This window comes from Manacus vitellinus, unplaced genomic scaffold (assembly GCF_001715985.3).
Source record: "Manacus vitellinus isolate BGI_N305 unplaced genomic scaffold, ASM171598v3 scaffold_48_pilon, whole genome shotgun sequence".
NCBI classification, from domain to species: domain Eukaryota; kingdom Metazoa; phylum Chordata; class Aves; order Passeriformes; family Pipridae; genus Manacus; species Manacus vitellinus.
Genome location: NW_021940593.1, coordinates 517,009 through 540,034, shown reverse-complemented (window position 1 = coordinate 540,034; position 23,026 = coordinate 517,009). Strand labels below are relative to the sequence as shown.

Here is a 23,026-nt window from a genome sequence, read left to right as displayed (position 1 = left end):
GTGTGGGGAGAGGGGGTCTATATGACTGGCTGATGACAAAAGAAAGCAGTGGCTATTTGCCAGCCAGGAAAATGTAGATTCAGCTGAATCCCTGATGCTTCTCCAGAATCAGTCAGGCACCAGGAGGGCTGGGGAACGAGAGAATGTGCAACAAAAAACAAAAGACAGCATGAACTGAAGGAGTAGTGGAAAAATAATTTTTCATTATCCTCCAGTAACTTTTTCATTACTTTTCCATTTATAATTGATATTCTTCCTCTGACAAGGGGGAAACTGGGGCTTAAACAAACCCAACCAAGAATTAAAGGATAAATATTGCCTAATGACAGGCAAATGGCATTAAAACGTAGGTGGCATAAATGAATGTTGAAGCTTTGCCCCTGCTCAGCAGCACTCAAGTCAGAAAAGAACCCCAGCATTCCTCAGGGAAAAATACAGCAATATTAAAGGTGAAACACAGGGAGGAGTGAAAGAGCTGAAATCAGCTCAGACTTTCTTTCTGGACAACTTGTGAACATCACAGATGTATTTAAGGACAGCCAATGTTTGGTTCGGTTTTTTTTTTAATACTTTGACATTTGCAGCTGAAACATGAAAAAAAAATCCAGAAAGTAGCAGAACTTTCTCAAATGCTGGGATAAAGACTTCAAATCAGTTTAAAAACAGATAAAGAAAGAAAAGCAATTTCACAATCAAGTGCTAAAGCACTGAAGACATTGTTTTAACACAGAAACAGATGAACAGTGCAGATGCAACATTACAATCAAATTTCTACACACAAATAAAGCACAGGGGAAGAGCCAAAAGTGGTATTTAAGGATGGAGATTGTGACCTAATGTGTATAATTAAGCCACTTGAATTAATTCAGCTCCTTTTGTTCTTTTTACAGAGAAGTGGAAAATCAACAGATAATGGTCCCACACTGAGTAAAGAATTAGGGCATTCCCCCCCCCCCAAAAAATGCTTTGTCTTCATTAAACATAATGAGAAAAAGAGTTGCTCTACATGAAGAACTTCAAGTTGTACAAAGTCATAGCTTTAAGGGAAGACATCTACCCAAAAAAAAAACTCAGTTATTTGACCAAAGTGCTGCCTTTTCCAATTTGCTGTGACAAATACAGTAAGGAATGACATATGGTTGGTGTGTCACTTATACCTTATAAGACATAATGCACACGTTATATTAGTCCAACAAAGTCTTTCTAATTATTTCCTTACTTCTAAATATATACTTGGAAAAATGCTTTTTTTCCCCCCAAATACCACCTTTTTATACTGCAGTAGCAAAATGCAGCAAGGATATTTAAAGTAAAATGGTAAATAAGGTGTTAAATTGAAGGGAAACTGTATGAAGCAAAACCAGAAGTTGATGTTTCTGTCCATATTTATTTTTTTTGTATCTTGGAGACAAAGTACCAAAGCAGATTCCACACTGGCCTAGCCTCCTAAAAACAGCTCCAGGTACCACGAGTCATGCCAGGGCTGCTGGAAAGATCATTGTCTTTGGGGACACACAGCTTTATGGTCATCAATCCACCGCATTCACAGAAGTCACCCCAGGCAAAGAATTCATTAATTCCAGGTCAAATAAAGCAGAAATAACCATGTTCAAAAGGCAAATTATTTGGTTTCCCATTTTTCACATAATGTTGAATAAAAGTAAGAGGAAAAATGCACTGATGCAGTGCAGGAGGGAGAAATACACTCCCGCCACATGGTGGTACCTTTATGATCCTCCCTTTCCAAAGTTGAGTCTCTGCTTTGGGAATATAACTTGATATCATTCTGTTTCTTATTAAATTTTATTTCCTGTAATAAAAAAATTGAAGTCAACAGTAACAAAACTTGGTCTCTATGATATCCCTGCTGACCCAATTATCCTTTGAAGACGTACAATCAGTCACTATGGTTATAAATGTTAATGCAATGGAAGGTGTTAATATTAGTCAGGGAAGAAAAAAATCACAAACTCCATTCTAATCCTCATGAAAGCGAATTAATAAATAAATGATCAGAAGATAAAAGTTTGGAGCACATTCCATAGACTGTTTGTCATCAAGCTTCATCCCTGGAGGCTAAGGAAATGCACCCGTATGTCAACATTATCTAAGCATTGTTCTGATCACCAACTGATCTTCACCTCTCAGGGTCCTGATCAGGCTCCTGGAAAAGCACATGTGGGCACAGCACAGATTTTGGTGTGTGTAAAAATGCACACACACTTCCAGAGGTGCTCGAACTATTATTTAACTGTGGAACTTCTCAAAACACAGTGGCCCAGCAGTAACCTTTTGCTATCAACACATTAGATAAAGGGCCAAAATCAAAACAATACAAGTATTCTTCAAAAAAGCCTGGGTAAACATCCTGGAAAAAGCAGCACTCATAATACAGATGTTAAAATAATTGTCTTTTTAATAACAAAATTGTGTTTGCCATAAAAAAAATCTGTAACGGTTGTGATGCATCTATTCCAACGTAAATACATTAACTGTTAACCAAACACTGTTCCCTTGCAGGAAGAATTTCCAACTGATATATGAAATATATGGGATTATATATTACTACATATATTATACAATATATAACTCATGCTCAATAATTTCTCATTCCACATGTACAGCTAGAACTTAATAACCTTTGTCTAAAAGGTTACTCATCCTCTCCTTTAAATGCACCTCTTCAAGTCCTGACAATTTTTCCAATATAGTATTATTTTTCATTTAAGGCATCTTCTCCAACAAAAACTTGCTGTCTCCCACAACAGAATCCATTTATTCTCCTTTCAGATCTCCTGCTCAGGTTTCTTATGCTAGACCTAAGGCCAACAACCCACACAGATCTTTGGTCTCTTCACACTGTGAGGTATACACTGTAGTCTAGAGGCAAAAAACCTGCAGAGAAAATTAGCATATACAGGATGCTGCTCCTTTTCACATTTCCAGCTTGACAGAATATATAAGGCCATCTAAATTTTAAATTATACATCACTTCAATTACAACATCATAGCTTCATCTGAAGCTGGCAATTACGTCCTGTAAAATAAATTAATACTTCACTTCAAGAAGCTGTAGAGAAGTCCAAACCTCTGAAGTGGGCTTTTGTTAAGTCATTAAATTAATGCACAGATTTGTCAGCTCTTTTCTCACAAGCTTTGATCAACTCCTTCCATCTTCTCAGTGTGTCTCCACACAGAGCTGTTCAACATGCTACAAACAGCATTATACATGAGTCCTGGAATGTTTCCTGTCAGACACAGGGAGCAGCACTTTGCCCTTCAGCTGTTACAGCATCTTCTCAGTGGAGGCTTCATTTTCCACCAGACAGGCCTCAAACTCAAGTGTTTTCTTCTAACTGCTTTGCCTGTCAGACAGAAGAGAAATAATTACTTAAAAATGTTTTACATATCTTCTTTGCCTTGTCCTATTTCATAGCCTAATATTAAAGGTGAAAACCAGAATTCATTGATTTTTTTAAACATTAGAAGTGAAGTGGTATTTGAAAAGCGCAGAAGCTGTTGGGGTTTTTTTCCAGTTCAACTGAATGCAGTATTACTCTGTATTAGGCATAGAAAGAGAGCAGAATAGTGCGTGTAGTATAATTAAACTGATTAAGTACAATAATTACCAGATAATTCACAAGATAGCATAGAAAGAAAAAACATAAGAAAACCACATATTCTTTTACTTCTACACTAAGCCTGTTTAATTCTAAGATACCAATTCCTTTCTTATAGAAATCCCCCCCTACCCCTCCCTTTTAAGACTAATTCTTTTGGGAAACCATTCCCAAACTGAGGGGATATACTTTACATTTTCTATTCTATTACTTGTTGAATCAAACAAAAATTTCATTTCCCACTTCAGAAGTTTCATTTAGTGCATATCAACAACAGGAAAACACTTAAAATGGCTTTAACCCAGGAGACTAACGAAGGACAAAACATTCAGATATGTATTAATAGTAGATTATGTTCCACTATAAACATGACAAAAAGGCACAATCCAATATATAAAAAATACGCCCAGTTGTTTTCCTGTAAAAGCATAGGAATGTTACTGAAAGTATTGTGGTTGATTATTTCAGACTGTCTTTTTAAAATCGGTTTTCCTTTAAAAGAAACAAAATCATATTCATTTATACATAATGTAAGACCTACAGATGAATGTTGTGGAGCCTTTTCATCCTTAAGAGCCAAGGAATAGATTTAATCTCTGCTGAATGCAGGAGAAGGATGGCTCTAAAGACTTCATGTTTGTTAATGCACAGTCTGACCAAGATGCAGGTCAACCATAGTTCACATAAGATAGAGGGGAAAATAATGCAAAGTTATAAAAAAAAAATATTTAATTACTCTGTCTCTTCATTTTTAAGCACTTGGTATCTGGGACTCTGGAGGCTGTCGATGCTCTCAGCAATTGGCTTATTTAGTGTTTCTGGCAGAAGGAGAGTCAGGAATCCTGCAGACAGTCCAGTGATTCCAAACACCACGAACGGTATAGAAGGACTGAGAGACTTCTGAAATTAAAAACCCAGAGTAAAAACCCAGCATTCTTGCCTGCTCTCAAAAACCACAAACCGCAGTCAAAACCAAAAGACTACAGCTTGTCAATCCAGCAGTTTGTGCAATTATCCATATTCTGGTAGAGGAAAGAAACCCAATAAATGCCATTTCACAGAAACAGCTTCATATGAAAGCTTTGTTTACATGTCTAAGAAAACTCAGATACTGAGTGAGCCTTAGCAGTACCAAAGGCATTACATGGCAACCATTTCATTCAGAGATGAAATAGTGACAACATAAAACATTAGACTATTTCCAAAAATGACAAAATACTAGGTATTTTTAAGATTGTTCATTCTTGAAATCGAGTGAACACTATTTAATTTTTCATAAAATCAATTTTTTTTCCAAGGAATAGGGGTGGACATGATACCAAAAAGAGTAAAGTGCTTTTGAGAGAATTTAATAAATCTGAGTTACATAAAAAAGTTGAAAATAATCTTACCATAGATGGCACAAATGGAGCCAAAATGCCCCCAAATCTGCAAGACATGGAGCAGACACCCAAGCCAGCATTTCTGTTTTGAACAAAGGATGCAAAGTTTGTACTTTCAGAATACACAACTGAATCATGCATGAACATGTGGTGGCAGTGTCCAAGCCAACTTATATATATATATTTTAAATTATCAGTAATCTTGAATTTAAATAAAGTTTTTAAAGACCTCCAGTGGTTACTCCAAAGACTTTCCTCAACTGAATGCAGGTAAGGTAAAATCACACTCTTTCAAACGCTCCCAAAACCACCCTGTTGTGCAATCAATCCTTCAATCAACCAACAGAGAGGCTTTCCAACCTGCACCCTAAGGCAATTTAATTGGGCATCCCTGAATGGGGAATGATTTCAAAATGTGGCAGGATCTTCAGAGAGAAGATGCTGAATCTTATCTCCAGCTTGAGCTGCAGCAGCCTCTCCTCTGCCACCTCGGGGTGCACAGATGAAAAGTCAGTGTTTACCTCCAAACAGAAAATAACTCAGTGAGAAGGTTGAAAATATCTGGCCAGATGCTGAATTCTGTGCTCCCTTCAATTTTCAGACAAGTTTAAAATAATCTCATCCAGACTGTGATAATCATGGCTTAGAACAGCAAGATCCTCTTCAAAGGAAAGTTAAAAAGTCCTCAGTCTTTAATTTTCTGAACAATTGCAAAAACTCTTCCATCTCTGTATCATTCCTAAATACAGGATTTAACAGCCCTTCAGAGATGGGTGTCAGCACCAGTCACCAGCGAGATGGTAACAAGGTCATGGTGGCTGCTCTCTCTGCATTGCTTGGTTCCTTCCTCTCATTCATCATCATCCTCAGTCTCGCTGCTGAGCTGAGCTGTTCCTGCTCATCTTTTTTCCCCCTCCTGCTCACCCTTTTCCTCCTCCAAAGACAGGAAGACAGTGACAGGAATAAGCACGATGAGGAGAGTGGTGACACCGGTCACTGGTATCCCAATGTCACCCACCTGCATGTCCCTTCCTGATTGCCCTTTGCCAGGTGAAGGGAAACAGGTGGAAGGAGTTGATGAGAGGCCAGTGACTTTGAAGTAAAATAAACAGAAAAGGCAACCTTTTCTCTCATCAAGTCCTCTTGGGAAAAGGAAAATAACAACCCACGTTTCCTCACAGTTAGGCCACATCAACCCAAACCCCACAAGACAAGGCCAAGCACCTCCCTTGCCAACAAAATCCCTGCATGATGGGACACACCAGTCTGTGTGTGAACCATTCCTTTGGAAGCATCCTTCCCACAGATCCCAAGTCTGTCCATGCCCAGAGGTTTGCTGGCTTCTTAACTTTCTGCTGAGAGGGAATATGGTAAAATGTGATCCTAAATGCAAATTGTATCATTGCCATTCCAATGCAAAATGAAAGCAGTTATTAAAAGACCCAAGGATAGTTTCCCCACTGTGAAAATAATCAAATAGTTTAATAATTACTGAAAATAAGCAAGAAAAGCTGTCCTAGGCAGTGCAATGGCTTCACTCTGACTTCACCCAAGACACACAAGGATGTCATCATTTTGCAACTACTTTCTCACGAAAAAACCCCCATGAGTTTTTACATCTATATTACTGAGCTATGATTACAATTTGTTCCCAAAGATAACCTTCCTCTTTGTCCAAAATGCAACAGCAGTGAAATTTTCTATTTTTAACTTTTTTTCATTCCCCAGCAGGTATTTTAATGACACATCAAAAAGGAAAAAAAAGCCCCAAGCCCAAAGACTCCCCAGCCTGTAGCACTGTCCTGTTTATACCATGAGGTGTATTTGTCACTGCTGCATGTACCAGTTAACTTAAAACAGAGGCCTAACAATCCTCATACTTAAAATAGTAAGTTTAAATACAGAGCAGTAATACTGAAGACGTTTAATTTTTCTGCAAAACATTCACCTGAAAAAAAAAAAAGGCAAAAAAATAGTTATTCCACCTCCTCTGCCTTTGAATGTACGTCTCATCCCAGGACTGATCCAGGAGCACTACAAAGCTTTGCAGAGACCACCAGGTGGTGCTGATGTTTTGCTTTAAATTTAACACTCACCCATCACACTACTTCTCTTGCAGAAACTATAATATTTGCAATTAAAAGGACCAGAGATTTATCAAATGTTTTTAAATGTATAAATTGTCACGTCAGGAATCTTCATATGGTTTAATGTATTAGTTTGTCACATTACTAAACTGGTCTAATAAAGTTACTATTTTTTTTAACTGTCTTTCTCCTTACATTTTCTCCCCTGGTGGTCTGTGAATTTGCCATACAAAGTACTTTTTTTTTGCCAGAATATTAGTGCAGATTCTCAAATGAAGCAGCACTTTACTTGATTTTTTTTTAATATTCCTCATGAAAATTACTTAGTTTCATACACACAGAGATGCTGCTGTAATTCCTGCTAGGCATGAGCTGTCACATACTTGGCACCAGACATCAAAAGGACTTAAGGAGACAGTGTAGCATGAAAACACAGCAAAACAAGCAGAAGCTGATAAATTAAAAACATTTTCAGATTTCATTTTCTTGATTCTTAATTCCTGAAAAGTAGAGGGGACAGGGAAACAAACAAACAAAAATCAAATGTGCTCAAAAATAAAAAGGAAAACAAGGAGGGTCTGAAGTTTGGATGGGGAGAATGCAAACAATCTCCCACATCCAACTGCAGTCAGTGTGCCTGGGACGTGCATAGTCAACCTAAAGCTGTGCCAAGAACCACAAGCTCAGTATCTACAAACAGTCACTCCACTTCCATCCTCATCAGTGGTACTGCTGAAGCTGCATCCACAGTCCAGCTTTTATGGCTCCCTAACATGGTAATTTATGAACCGTGATATAAAAAAAAAAAAAAAGCCAATCCAAGGAGTCCCCCAACTTTTCTGTTTGTTTGTTTTTTCATTTCCCCCCAAAGCCCTCAAAGCCCTGGATTCAAGTGATTTGTCACCATCCTAACTAACTACAGCCACATCTACCAGCTGGGACACCTTCCTACTCCACATCACCTTTCAACTTTCCTGCTCTCTCTAAACTGGGCTCAGTTTTTTTGAGTACATTTGCAGTTGCTATTCTTAATCGACTCATGCAATGTGGCTCAAAGCCTGAACACGTACTTAGAGTACATCCAGAAAATCACATGGGACCAACATGAGGGTGAGAAGAACAAGACTGTATTATGTTTTCCTATCTCAGATTTATCTTGGGACAACAGGAGAGTAACTTCACAGAGAGTTGGTAAGAACTATGAAAAATAAATTAAGGTTTTTAGCTCTACACCATTAATTAAATGGTGTAGAGCAAATGACTGTCATATAGATACCATTAAAATGGGTTGCATTATAAATATTTCATTAAATAACAAAGATATAGAAAAGAACTTGCTTTCCAGCAGGCAAACTAAGTCATATGAGAGATGTAAGCACACAAAAGGACTGTAACTAGTCCTTACTGCACAGTCTGCATTTATTATTAAGGTAGCACACACTTCCATCACATCATTGTGTTTGGGTTTGCTCCCTGTAATTGTACTCCCAAAAATCAATAGTAGAAATGATAAACACATCACCAAGCACTGCAGCACAAGAAGCTGGTTTTCATGGTTTTGCTCTGGATTCAGACCAAGAGCAAATTTCCCCAAACAGCCTGGAAAAGTGCACTGGTGCAAAATGTGTGACTACTTGGAGAAGCCCTTTCCAGCCCTGGTGAGCTGCCTTACTTACAGAAAGAACTCATACAGTTATTTCAGGTAAAAATAATTACAGATAAATGCTAAAGCACATCTGCAATCCCGAGCATGGAAAACAATTTCATTTACCCAGAAGCTCTGCTAAATTACCTCAGCACTGTTGGGTACAGCTCAGATGTATAAATATACAGGATGTTGAAAGCAGCACTGACCATCATTTTTCCACACAGAGCTAACAAAGTGGGACCCAGGAGGAGATCTTTCAGGAAAGAGAAAACAGGATGTAAGTATAAAGAGTCTCTTTTCTTATTCTTTCTTTACACAAATTTCTAGTCCTTGTTTGGAGACTGTCACAGAAAGCAGTGTTTAAACCCATACATTTTTCAACTACGAGCACAAAAGCAGTATCTCAGCTCTTCCCAACCAAGCTAGTTTCTTAAGCTAGCTTAGGAAAATTGTATTTAGGACAAAGGAAATCAGATCCTTTTTGTTTGTTTGGAAACTGTCAAACTATCACATGTCTAAAGGAAGGGCTGCTGCTTCCAGCTCTGCAGTCAGAACATCTTCCCAGGTAACTGCGTCCTTTGACAAGCACAGACAACATACCCTTCTTGACTAATTTATTAGATTAAAACCATGAAACTTCATTCACCTCAACAGTTTATTTGCTCCCCAAGGACACCCTGTTGGGACTTAAAATTGTGACAGCTCTGTAATTGGAAAGAACAAATGCTAATGCATTTACTAAGTTTACTAAGAGACAGAGTTTGGTTGGCCAAACTGAAGTGTGCATCTTTTAGAGTCCAAAAGAAACCTGGCTTTCATTAACGTGATTTTGGTTATGGTTATGTTTGCACCATATGTTTTAATAAAAAGAGAATTTAATGCTTTTTTAGATGAAAAAAGAACAAGTATTCTGATTAGCTGTATTTCAGGTTCCCTTCCTTAGCACTGAGTTCAGCGTTTTTGATTTGGATCAAATAATGTTCATTAAGTCATGGGAAACTGATTGCTTCTCAGTTGCTTTTCTTTTAATTTTGCCCATCAGTACTTCCAGTATAATTCATCCAGTCAGATTCTGTTTCAACTGAGGAAGAAATTCATCTGTATGTAAACTGAAATCCAGAAACTTGATTTAATTTCTTTAAGTGTGATGCATTTTTTGCACTTATTTCTGTAATTCATGCAAAACAGACGCAACATTTTCACCCAAGTTCTCCTTTTACACGGGAGGAACTGGAATATTACACACAGTTGCCAGATGGAAAGGCGTGAAGCTGGTCCTCCCAGTGCTATTACGTAGATTCACCCTCTGTCAGTCACCTTCATGAGTAAAAGTTCATTTGAGCAGGACTTTTGAGACTGAAGGAGTCTTTAAACTTACTTCAGACAAAGTACCCACCATGAAAGGGGCGTTCTCAGCACAAAATACTCAACATTAACTAGAGCTGAGGTAAAATAGATTTAAAGAACTGCAAATTCTCTTTCCTGCTGCAGTGGAAAGCATATCAAGGAAAGCCACAAACAGATAAATCTCAATGAAAGCTAAAATCCAGTTACCCCTAGCCTGGGAGTCTCCTTTGCTTGCTGCAGTATAAAGCAGACACAAAATGCAGATGGTCTTTCTGCTCTACAGCAGCTTTTGAAAGAAAATAGTATTACAGCTCCATTGCCCCTCCACTGCCACTCTCCCTCACCATCTTCCAGTCTGATACACAAACTAATTGATGAATTTTAAGTGATAAGGAAAGAGGGAGCTGAGGGTTATATCAGTCTTTACATAACCACTGGCAGAATTTTAGTCTCCAATTCAGTACACATCTTTAATATCAGAAATGCTCTTGGTTTATTCCACAGGGGAAATCATTCTGATCAGATTCTCATTCACAAGTTAGCAGAGTTATTTAGAAATCAAGCAAAGGTTACAGACATGAGAGGCAGGTGCCCAACATCTCATTAAAACCTTAAATCCCTTGTAATAAAATCAAGGATCTTATCAATCACTCGGAAGAACAGAGACTTAGACAAATGTAATAGTAATGGGAGGGTCAGACTGGAGCTGCAGCAATCCTTGTTTCATCCAAAGTGACTCATCGTCATCATGCTTGGAACCAAATTTCTTTCTTCTGAACTGACACAGATCACTCTGGGCCAAGAGCCAGCTTTACTCTCACCACAGTGCCAAGTCAGATGTTTTAATGGGATTAAAGACAAATCAACTGGAAAAGGCAGAAGACTTCCTGTAAATGAGGAACTCTTCAGGAATTATTACCCTACTGCTTTTCTATCATTTTGTTTTAAAATTCATAAAGAGAAGCACAAAGAGCAAAGTTGTTGGAATAAAGGAAGACACTGCCTCAATAAAAGGAGCAAGAAAATGTCTGAGGACTTGAATTAATGCCATATCAGATTATGGGACATTTTCTCTCTGTCTGCTTTTCTTCCTGAGCCTTCTCTCAGATCAATTAGAACTGGATGCCAGACAGCATTTATATCTGTTAAGGATAAACGTAGCCTATGGGAGACTACTTTGGGATCACAGAGCTGGTGCTCTCAGTCAGAACACTGTTAAGGCTGAAGTATTTCTACTGATGGGATGTTAAGAAAAACACAAGCAAAGAGCAGCCACTTCTACTTGTTAGTGTCACACAGACCTAAGTTTTCAGTAGCTAAAATAAATACTAGCATAGAAAAAAATGTACTTGGAATGGAAATAAAATTGAAAAGACAAAACCGAACATTTTGTGAATGTCACTGACAATGTCAGAGAAAAACACATCTTTTGAGAAGAGAAACACATGTGATGATGCTCCACTGTTACCACGAGCTATCCTCACAACTGCACAACACAGCAATACCCAGTTGAGTCTGACAAAGGCAGCAAGCTTCCTGCCATCCCTGTGGCTTCCATACTGCAATTCTGACTTCCATTTCTAATTCTCAAGAACAAAATTATTTTTTTAAAGCTTTTTATTGGCTTTTTGTGGTGTTTTTTAATGATGAATTGAACTTCTAATTCTGGAAAATGTTCGGTTTTTATTTCTGTAAATACCACATGCCACCAAAACCACTGTAAAATTAAGCTTGGCACCTCACACTGTCAAGATCCAAACCAAGATTACACTGCATAGTGGTCTAGCTATGAAATCCAGCACTTTAAGGTGAACTGCTTAATAGTGATCAATGAATGCAGGGTCAGTATCTGAGACAGAATGGGACATCTTGGGCTGGCCTTCAGAGAGCCAAGGGCTTACAGCCAGGCCAACTTAGTCAACTAACAGTCAAATAATGCCTGTAAGGAGTTAAAAGGAATATAGACAAGCCCCTGTCTCCCTGACCAGCCCCAAAAAGAGAAGAGAGGGGTGTAAATGGATAGGGCACCAGGCCCTCATACACTCGGCCACAAAGTGTCCATCAAGCTGTTCTGTCAGCTTTTATCCCAACTTCTGCTTTGCCAGCAGCACACACTTACTAGCATTTGTTGGTAAAAACATGGTAAACACACAGGCAAGTCCTGCAAATGTCAGAAAACACGTCATGGTTTTACGTCTTCCAGACCTGGAAGGAAAAGAGCACCCGGGTAAAGATGGAAACAAGGCCCTCCAGTGATTTTCAGTTTGTTTGGAAATTACCAAAGTACTGAAGTACACAGCAGCACAAGTAACAGCTCTAAATCTATTGTACCTTGGTCAGTGCTTCACATCTTGTGGCTTTTTGCCACTGACCTCAGTGAGACCAAAGTAGCGTTACAAAGACACCAAACGTGCAGGTTACATGAAACCCTGAGGAGCCCTCGCTTGTCAGAATTTTTGGGCTTCGGAAAAAAGCACCCACACAAAGGATGGCCTCCAAGCACACTGAAAAGTATGAAAATACACAGACATGGATCACCCGTGCCTTCCTGAAAATTGAACAGCTCTCACTTCAAAGTTCTCTTAGAAAAGATTAGGTAAAAATGAACAATGCTGAAAACTGCTTTCAACTGTAGTTGGTAGGCACTACAAAACCATGTTATTCTGAATAAAATATGTAAGAGAGATATATAACCTATAGGTACTTAAATAACTAGGCTACTCACTTCTTTCCATAAAGACCAAAATTTTTTAATAACATTAATCATTGAAGAGCTTATCTCCGGAGTAATGTAAGATCTGAACAAAACTAAAAAAGCAAAGATGTAGAAAACCAGTCTCATTTCTGCATCAAGTGCAGAAACTCCTACAGCAGAGTAAATCCCCAAAGAACCAACACTGTTTAGAAGAAGTGAAGTATCTGACTGAGAAAAATGTTAATATTTTTCTAGGGTATCTACAAATACATGCAGAGAACTAGGAAATAAGTTTTTCTTACCAGGATTTCTCAATGAAAAACATGCAGAGAGGAAATGCTGGAACTTCTACAAGACCAGAAAGAGCCACGTTTAAATAGAGATTTCCTCTTAATTCACCAGCATTTAAAGTCAGTCCATAGTACACAAAGCTGCAGACATACCTAAAAATAACCAGAAAAGTTATATTATTAACAGAACTAGTCTTTAGGACTAAGAAAGCATTTAAAAGGTAAATTATGCCAAGTTATGGATTAGCTATATTGAGGTACATGGTAGGAAGACAACTCTTAGATCCTCCTGGAAGGGAAATAAGGCAATGAGAAAAGCTCCTATTTAATTACAGTAACTTGGTACAGTTGTATCACTTTTCAAGATAGCACCTAATATAAATCTATGCAACCTGTATTTTACCTTGCTCACAATTTTCCTGCACTGAACCTGTGAAATGTAATTTCAGGCTCTTAACTCTTCTTCTAAATCCAGATCTCTGTGGCTGCCTAATCCGTGCAGCCCTTTTCTTCCCAAGGCTGGTTCAAACACACATCCTCTCAGTAATTTCTGCTTCAGCTTCTCATTTCACTCTGTGTAAATATTATGTTCTCACCAGATTATTTCTTAGTAGGTTTTGAAGCAGTTTCTAAGTAACATACTGAAAATAAAACACAACAGCAACAATGACAGAACAGCAACCTTGTAACACATCACTTCGCAGGATTATTGTCTACCATCAACCGACACATTTATGACACATTGATGTTCTGTACTTTTTAAAGATACTACTTTTTAGAGAAAAGGATGAAAATGTTCATTACTTCCTCGTGTCTGATTCACCCCCAACACCTCAGCACCTTGCTGTCACCCACCAGATGTACATCAGAAGGATGGTTCGCCACCGAAGGACCGGTTGTTTCACCAAGTTCAGGATTCCAGGTGCCAACTCATCCTTCCTCAGAGTTCCTGCACTTGGTTTCAATTTTAGATTTAATCTTTCTTTTCCATTACAAAGGGCAATATATTGCAACACGTCTTCAGCTTCTGCTGTTTTCCCTTGGGAGTACAGCCACCGTGGAGATTCTGGGAGCATGCTAACAGGAGGGAACAGAAGAGCAACAATGACAAGTTCATTTACTGCTCTAAAGTCAATCTTACCATTTTGCAAATCGATACTTGGATAAAAATACCAATACAAAATCCAGAGGAACACATTATAGTTGTACTGTTCTGCACATTCAGTTCCAGGCAGCCTGGTGATAATACAGTTAAACCTTACAGATGGATCCCTGGGAGATGCCTGACAATGCACTCAGTCATGTTAGAAAAGTTTACATCTCATTCTTGACTTCTGCTGAACTGACTTCTTAGGCAATGCTACAATAGCATAGTCAAGGAAGCATCTCAAACCTCTACTATTTGGACATCCTGAACAAAACCCGGTTTTCACAAAGTTTATTTCAAGCTTCTCCACTACAGGAAGGGCTCCGAGTTGGAGCAGAGAGAAGGAAAGAAACCTTACTGGGGAATTAATTGTCAGGCTCCAGTACCAGCTCATCACTGCTCATATAAGATTTAAATCTCTTATTCCCACATATAATCAGAATATCCTGGCTTTCCACAACTTCAGTTCATTATTCCAGCTTTTCTTTTTCCTCTGTGGCAGCTTTCATATGAGTCATAAAATAAGGAATGGAATATTTTTAACTTAACATTTATTTTCTCCAGTACTCTTAACAGATATATACATCCTACAACCAAACTAAACTTTCATTACTTCAGAGGATCCCAGCATTTTTAGTTTTCGGGGAAGTAATTCTACTCCATCAGAAACAGAACACTATAGAGGAAAACACATCATGCAGAACTTCCTTCTGCTGCCCGCAGAGTTTGTTTTCCTTGACTACAGGAAGCGAGGTGGGTTTTTTTACTGTATTCTTTAACAGAACTTAATTCAAGAGCAGATCTATCTAAAAAATAATGGAAATCAGAAGACCTTTTTCCCATTTGTGCCGTGTGCTAGACATTCCTGGTATTAATGTGCAGGCAAAATACTATTCTTTTATTTCTTCTACAGCTTTAACTAGTGACCAGGAGTATACAAGGTGCATTACTTGATACATTAAAAGAACATTTTCTAAGAACACGGCCCAGACAAAGCTAGCATCTAATTCCTTAAATACTGATGCATTTTATAATCATTTTTTTGATAATGTCAGTGTGGGAATTCTAAATAGGAGCACCCAAGCACAGCAGCGCTAGGAATAGACACAAGGAACCTCAAAAGCAAGCAGATACACAGCACATCACACTAAAAAGGCAATTCCTAGTGCTCTCACTTAGTTCCCTTTGCATGCTGAGTCTCATGGAGAGGAACTCTACAATCCCTTCCCAAGCTCTGAAGCCCTGCCTTGGCAGAAGGCAGCGTTCCTGTCCCTGGCAGATGCTCCAGCTCACAGCCTCTGGCCGGCCTTCTCTTCCCTTCCCAAGCAGATCTGTAACTGAGTTTCCTTGGACAGCTGGCACACAGCTGCTCTCTGCAGCGCTGGTCACCACAGTTGTAACAACACCCAGAAACACAAGCCTGTCTGCTGGGTAACCCCGACTTCCTGCTTCACTTCACACCCCTTCTTCCTGCACAACAGTGTTTTAACTCCTGCTTGGCTCACAGAACCCTACAGAAAAGTGTCACCCTCCTTTACACCCCTCTCAAATGGTGACAAGGTTCATTACTGCATGTTTTTTTTCTTATCATGAGAATGCACGTGAACCACTTACAAAGAGAGGAGGAGGAAGAAGACTCCTGGAGTGTTCGACACCAAGGCGAGGTAGCGCCACTCTCTGATACAGTAACCCAGCAAAGCAAAAACAGCAATGCCAACTGCAAATGTCACATTAGTTAGTGAACCTGAAAAAAACAAGAGCAAGCCAATCACCACAGAAAAACATTGGCAAAAGGGAAAAAATTCTTAAAGCAGAAGCCTGAAATTCCTAAATAAAACAGCAATTTTATGAGCTATCTTTACAGCACTTGTGAACCAGCTGGCTTAAGTGTAACATGGAATCCCAATGAAGAACAGCTTTGTGTAGTGTATGGGAGGGTTGGGTTTTTTTTTTCCCCTTTAAAAAAATAAAAGAGTGGGACATAGGAGAGAGCATGACATGAACAGGAACTTAGACACTAAAGAGAAAACCTGAGGACAGGAGGGGAAGCATTGGGAGCAAGTGATTTATTTAGGTCTGTTAGGGAAATCTTGAATAGAAGCAGCAGGGTGGAGCAGAAATTGGAAGTTACAGAAGTACGAGGACTGAGCTCAGTACAAAACCAGCTGCCAATCCTGGGGTTTATTACAGCAGATTTCTGATGAACTAACATAAAGAAAAGTGTTTAAAATACGGGGTCAACTGGAACTCCAAAAGCCCAGCAACAAACCTTCTGCAGCCAAACACAGGAGATCCTGTGGCCCCCAGACACTCGGAGCTGTGTCCCACAAAGCCCAGCTCACACCAACATCCCAACAGCTGCTCTGACACAGCTGAGCTGCATCCAGCATCGACCTCTCCCTCAGCCCCTCCTTCCCAACGCTGAGCACAACTGGAATAGAGCACCTAGAGCAACAAGCAGCAGGAAATGGCCCAGCTTGTCCATCCATCGGGAGGCTGGCCCTGCAGGGAGGAGTCTGGGAAGAGCAGAGAGAGACAACCGGGCAAAGGAGGAGGAAGGGCGGGAGAGAGAGAGAGAAAGCACAAGTCAGAAAAGTGAACTCAGAAGAGGAAAATTCAGTACTTAAAAAAAAAGGTGAAAGGTTATAACTAAACCACAACTGTCTCATACACCCCCAGGAGCTCAGAGAAAAAAGTAAGAAAAACAGCAGAATGAGGCCACTGAATAAATGAGGGAGAGAAATATGCTCATCACAGACACAGAAAGCCAGCATTTGGACTATGTTTTTCCCCACGTTGTGTCTGCCAGAAAGGCGTTACAGCCTGAGCTACTCCAGCTTTGAAACTGTCTGACATCCAAGTGTTAAACTTATTTTAAGTCTCGGCATTGGCATATGAGAAAAGGACATTTAAAAATACTGGAAGGTCAGCACATTCAACAGTGGAAAAAACACTGTCCAGGCACCAGCTCATTTTGTGGTTCACAGAGACTTTTCCCAGAATACCTTCCCAAGGTATCACACAGGAGAAGTTGGCAGGATCTGCCAAAACATTTGTTTTCTTTTTTAACGTAATGTAGTGTACAAATTGAGAAATTTTAGGAATTACTGTATCAATTTGAAAACCTCAGTTTTGCTACTTATCAAACAAACTCAATCCCATCTCCCTTATTCAGGCACCTTTCCCACAGAAATGAGAACCTGGATGAATCACATCACACTCATTTGATTTACACTACAACTGACTTGACTTTGTACAAACATAAAATGTAAGGCACTGATAGAACAATATGTGTCACAGTAACAATGATTAAATATATCCCAAATCCCACCTGTAAATGACCAAAATGATTTTCCTACATATTCCTGTGTTAGGACAAAAGACACAAGAGCCATTCCACCATTCACGATTCCAACAAAAAACCGTGAAACTGCAAATATGTCATAATTCGGAGCTAAGGCTGTGACATACCCAAAAATGACATCAAAAAAGAGACCTGTAGAGACAGAATAAAATGGAATTAGTACTTCTGCTACACAGCTTGAACTCCAAAACAGACCAGGGACCACAGTCAGCGACTGACTATAGTGAGTAGACTTTAGTGCTCATCTCCCATGTCTTGCGTTTGGCTTTCTGAAATCACATCATACGAAAATTACAATCATTTTCAAGGCACACACTTGAGGCCTGCAATGTCAAAGGTGACATTTCCTTCACACAATGTTCTCATTAAACAAAAAGACCCTTTGGTTGCAAAAGGGTCTGGAAAACAGAACACCAGGACAGGAGGAACCCACTCCAAAGATGTTTAGGGAAATCATTCTCCCCCTCACCCTCCAAAAACGGGCAAATTATTTTTCATTTGGAACAATATGGTTGGGCAATGTGTGGAATACTGCGCTCCAGTAGTGATAACCAGGTTCTTTTTCATCTGCCATCGACATTCTGTGACCTCTGTGTTGCTCAGCACACTCATATTGACAATTTCAGTGCTGCTCCACTCTGGGTGACAAGCTGACACAGATCACTGACAGAGCAGGGGACCCACGAGCAGCCTCTGAGCAGGGTGGGCCAGGGGCAGGGAAGAAAAGAGATGTTATCCATGTAGAATGCTTAAGAAAAATCTTTTAACACTCCTACCTGAGATATACACTGGTTTCCTGCCCAGTTTATCTGACAAAGGGCCAAATGTGATATTTCCAATGAGCAGTCCAGCAAAAAATAGGGATGATGCAAGGCTTACTTTGTAGGCTTCTCGGTCAATTAGGTACCACTGCCAAAAAAAAAAGAATATCCTTATTAAAAGTATGAACACCAAGTTGCTGCTTTTCTCAAAAACAATGAAAAATCTATCAAAATTCTTCACTTGCCATTTCCCACTTGTTGTTTTATATCCCATTAAAGTTTTATTCAAAGCTTGATAGGTAAGCCCACAGTAGCCATGTTTTTGCCTCCCCAACAGACCCTAACATCTCTCCCTCAGGAAATTTCAATGTAATATATTAAAATCTTTCAACTTAGTAAGTGCAAATAGTTGCACCCCAATTCCCAAGCTTTGGCCAGGCAGCTTACCTTAGGTTATTAAAACAAGGAGAGTCTGAACTGTTAACAGCTTATCCAGCACTGAACCAACTCAGCTGTTTCGAAGCACAGATATGACAAGTCCTTCCTTAGCAAGAATAATGCACGTTCAGTGCTGCAGTACTCAGAGAGTTAATGCTGTGCAGCTGTGCTTCCTGATCCTGGTGATCCCTGGTGCCCTTCCCCACCATACACATGCTGAACCCTCGAAGGCAATCAGGAAGGGATTACGGAAAAATGTCCTTGTTTCATAAAAATGCCAAGAACTACTTACAGACTACTCACTGGTGTTTTAGTATCTCACTGCACACATGCATTTATAGCCAAGCCAAAGTTAGAAATGCATCATGGGTTTCTTCACAAAGTGTACTTTCTACCTCATCCAAAAGCTAAACTGAGGCAGCACGGTCAAAAATCATCAGAAGAGAAGAAAATGAGCTCAGAGTGGGTTGAAATCAGAATGAAACACTATTTCCTGCTGGGGCAAGGCACACAGAGAGCTTGTGCAGCCCCTGTACTATGGACAGGGAGAGTCAACACTCACAGAAACACACTGCTGGACTTAGAAACACTGCTGACCCCACCAGCTTGGGAAAGAATCAGAAAATCCTAAGTCATTTTCCAGGAAAGGAAATAAACTAATTCAACACAAAGCTTTACCCAGAGAACTATTTCATCATTATTTGAGTATTTCAAATAATTCCCAGAGTATTTACTGGAAAATTTATTTCCAAAAAAGCAGATGAGTGTCACACTGAATGAAGATGTAGCCCCAAAACTTATGGTTTCTTAACTTTCTGAGACTTCAACAATGAAATACCCCTGGGCACAAACCCTCAGGAAAATTAAAGAATAAAAATATCACTGCATGTGCTCTCCAAGGCACAGAGCACTCCTTCTCCACTCTAGCACTCTACACCATACAGATTTCAAACTCCCAGTTCTTGCCTGCAGAGTATTTCAGGTTGATACAAGAGACCACACAACTTTATGCTCCTGGATATGGTTGCAAAAATCCACTTCTCAAGAGTAGGGGACCATTTCTACACCAAATGTAGAAGTTCCTGAACTCACTGTCCAATCCTGAACTCACCTCCCTAAGCACCATCACTTGTTAAAGCAGGGGACTGAGTTGATGCCGGAGCAAGAAGCAATTCTAACAATTTTTCATAACCTAAGCCTAAGCTATTATTTATGAATTCTTAGTTATGCCAAAATTAATTACAACAATTAGTTCCTGCAGCAGAAGTCAAGAGCTGCTCTGGAGGTTTTTTGAGAACAGTTCCCCTGGATAACCAGAACAGAACAGAGAATATTTAATCTCCACAAAGTTTAATCTCCAATGCCAAAATAAAGAAAATAAACTTTACAGAAGCAGCTTCCTTTCTCAGGGCAGAACCAGGAAAGATTGCTTTTGCCAACTGTTCCTTGTGCTGCTCGGTGGATGCATGTTTGTATTTTAACAAGTCTAATGTAACGAGCTGTGAAGAATGTAACTTTTAAAAGAATGCATCCATCTATTTTATTTGCACAAAGAGAACTTGTTAAATATTTTTCAAAATGAACTATAGCTTGCCAACAAAAGCATTGCCAATTTTGCTCTCACCAAAACAGACATCCTCTCAGCTCTTTATATCCATGTGGAAGTGTGATTTACTCACTAGACCCTTAGCAGCAAAATGCTGGTCAGCATCTAAAGATTCCATAAGAAGACTGTTAACAATACAGTTTTAAAAAATCTTAAAGTTACCAAAACGCATGGGAACATAAATCTGTTTTGATGAATCTTGGGAATTACCACATATTTTGAAAATAGGGACACTGCCTCCTACATTTAGAAACACAGTCTTAGTTAAAATTTGTTGATTTTTGGTTATAAATTAAGCACTACCCCACATCAGGCATCCTGCTGAAAGTCTGGAACTGAAGGGTGATCTTGCTAATCAAAAAAATCTGTTTCTGACAGAGGATATGATCCAATATTGCATCATTCTTCCAATGTCTAGTCACTATATTTCTCCAAGGTAAACATCACACAGTCACACTTGAGATAACAGGAAGGCAGTAAAATTTGGCACCAGCTACATTAAGTGCTAACCTGTCTTATAGGAGTTTACTGAGAACTGCTCCAAGAATTCCAGCAGTTCAGGCCACCACTCCAGCCACCCACACAGCCTGTTTTCTGGCACTGGCAGCACTGCTCAGGTCACTCGTGCCTGTCTGAGGGATTACAGCCCAGGGACCAGGGAAAAGCAAGCAGAACCTCTTGACCGGAATTCATAAGGCATAAGGATGAAGAATAAGGCTTCTGTCCCCCTCAGCAAACTTCAATCTGTTCCATCTCCCGCTCTCACCACACATTAAAATATCCAGACGTGTGGTGCACAAGTTCCATTTTCATATTGGTTTCATCTTCTGTAAGGAACAAATGTAACTCATGGCCAAGCTTACATGCACAGCAGATTGTGCAGGCACGACAGACTGAACATCTCTCAGCACTCAACAGACATTAGGAGGAGCTCATCCTCAATTCCAGTTATAAACTGTAATTAAATGATCATTCTTCATTAATAATAACTTTCTAAAACAGCTGAAGGTAAAACTGAAAATAAGTAACATACAGAAAGTTCAACCTAAATTAATAAGTATTAGATTTACACTAGGAAAACTAAACTAATAATTCAGTCACATACTTTCCGATTTAAAAATAATAATAAAGTCAAAGAGCCAAATGGTGGCTTCTAAAGATTTTTAGTAGCATAAGCCAGACATTACACTAAGCCCTGCTTGGCTTTTCCACATGCCATGTCCTGCACCAGTGGCACAAATCCCAAGAAGAGAAGAACTGATGACACTGAAGGAAGTACTCGCCTCAGTGACGATGGATGTGAAGTTGCTGGCAAAACGGATGTGCTTGGCAAGCTCAGCTCTGCTCGCTGGAATTCCCTCCTGGTCTATGTGGTACCTGGGCACAGCTCCCACGAGCACAATAAGCATCGACTGGCTAGCCACGTATACCTTAAAATACAACACAATCAATCACTGACCCTGAACAATACCAAAGAGACCTGATGGAATATTGCAGGCTTTTCATTAAACTAACAATTAACAATTCGCCAAAGAAAGTATCCCAAAGAAAACACAGTCAGTCTACTGTGTCTAAATCCCCAGATGTGAGCATGAAGGCCGTTGGGAGCAGCAAGTACAGCAGAGAGGCTGGTGCACTTCCAATGGAAGATTCATCTTCACACCCTCCTTCCTGGTGTGGAGTTGTTCGTTTTGTTCTTGCAGATTTTAGCCAGACGTAGGAAAGGAAGATATTAAAAACTTCATTATAATTTCATAGGTGAGATTTAATACTTACTTTTTTTTATACATAAAAGTTTTACTTGAATGAATATATTTATTCGTTGAGATGGGCTTCAAGATGTTTTGAACGTCTTCCAGGTTTTGCACATGATTTTATTTTTTCTAACTTAAAATAACATTATCCCTAAGCATATCCACATATTAGTGATTTTTAGCATGTCACCACTAACAGAAAAGTTTTGACTCCAGAATGGTTCCCTTCATTGGGCCACAAGTCTTCAGATGGTGCGTTCGGCTGGATGTTGTTTTAATGGGTCATCTAATCCTGTGCTTACCTTGGACACTCTTGCAGAAACAAGTTACAAAGAAAACCATCAATCAGCACAGTCTCCTTTCCTCCCAGTCGTGTTTAATTCAAAACGCAAAACTGCACTAACAGGAGGAAGTGAGAGAAAACTAACGGAGCGAAACAGATAAATATTTGCATGCTGGGGCGTGGGTACTATTTAAAGACAGCACTCTGCATACCACTTTCAGAAGAGATTAAAATAGGAAAAAAGAAAGAGAAACAGAAAAAAAGTGCTGTAGTTTCCCTCATCAGCAGAAGCATAAAAGGCGCTCTTTAAAAAGCAAGCAAGATAAGAAGATGCGCACAGGAATAAGGAAAACACATCATGAACTTTGACAAGTTAAGCACGCAAGGCAGCACTGAGGTAAGAGAGAGGTTTGACAGGCTCCTTGGAAAAGCACCAAATCCGGTTCGGAACGCCCACGAATCCAAGCGGGGCTGCAAGAGGATGTTTGCCGGCACAGAACGGCGAGGGGAGGGAGGGCTCCTCCCCAGGAGCAGCGGAGCAGCGGCCGGGACCGGGACGGTCTTCAGAGGTGGAGTTGCTGTGGGGGGACACGGACTCCCAGGC

General features: G+C 39.6%; 1 protein-coding gene across 1 annotated transcript in view; it reads right to left on the bottom strand.

The window, feature by feature from the left end:
* Nucleotides 1-602: 602 nt before the first annotated feature.
* Nucleotides 603-23,026, bottom strand: part of LOC103759820 (solute carrier family 22 member 15-like) — a 23,886-nt gene continuing 1,462 nt past the window's right edge. Inside the window, exons 2-12 of the mRNA XM_008926245.3 lie at nt 21,669-21,815; nt 18,357-18,489; nt 17,548-17,712; nt 15,831-15,960; nt 13,925-14,146; nt 13,082-13,222; nt 12,204-12,289; nt 8,882-8,990; nt 5,012-5,084; nt 4,357-4,520; nt 603-3,365 (exon numbers count right to left, since the gene is read on the bottom strand). Coding sequence (XP_008924493.3) covers nt 3,353-3,365; nt 4,357-4,520; nt 5,012-5,084; nt 8,882-8,990; nt 12,204-12,289; nt 13,082-13,222; nt 13,925-14,146; nt 15,831-15,960; nt 17,548-17,712; nt 18,357-18,489; nt 21,669-21,794 — 1,362 coding nt within the window. The 5' untranslated portion in view covers nt 21,795-21,815 and the 3' untranslated portion in view covers nt 603-3,352. The remainder of the gene's footprint in view (nt 3,366-4,356; nt 4,521-5,011; nt 5,085-8,881; nt 8,991-12,203; nt 12,290-13,081; nt 13,223-13,924; nt 14,147-15,830; nt 15,961-17,547; nt 17,713-18,356; nt 18,490-21,668; nt 21,816-23,026) is intronic.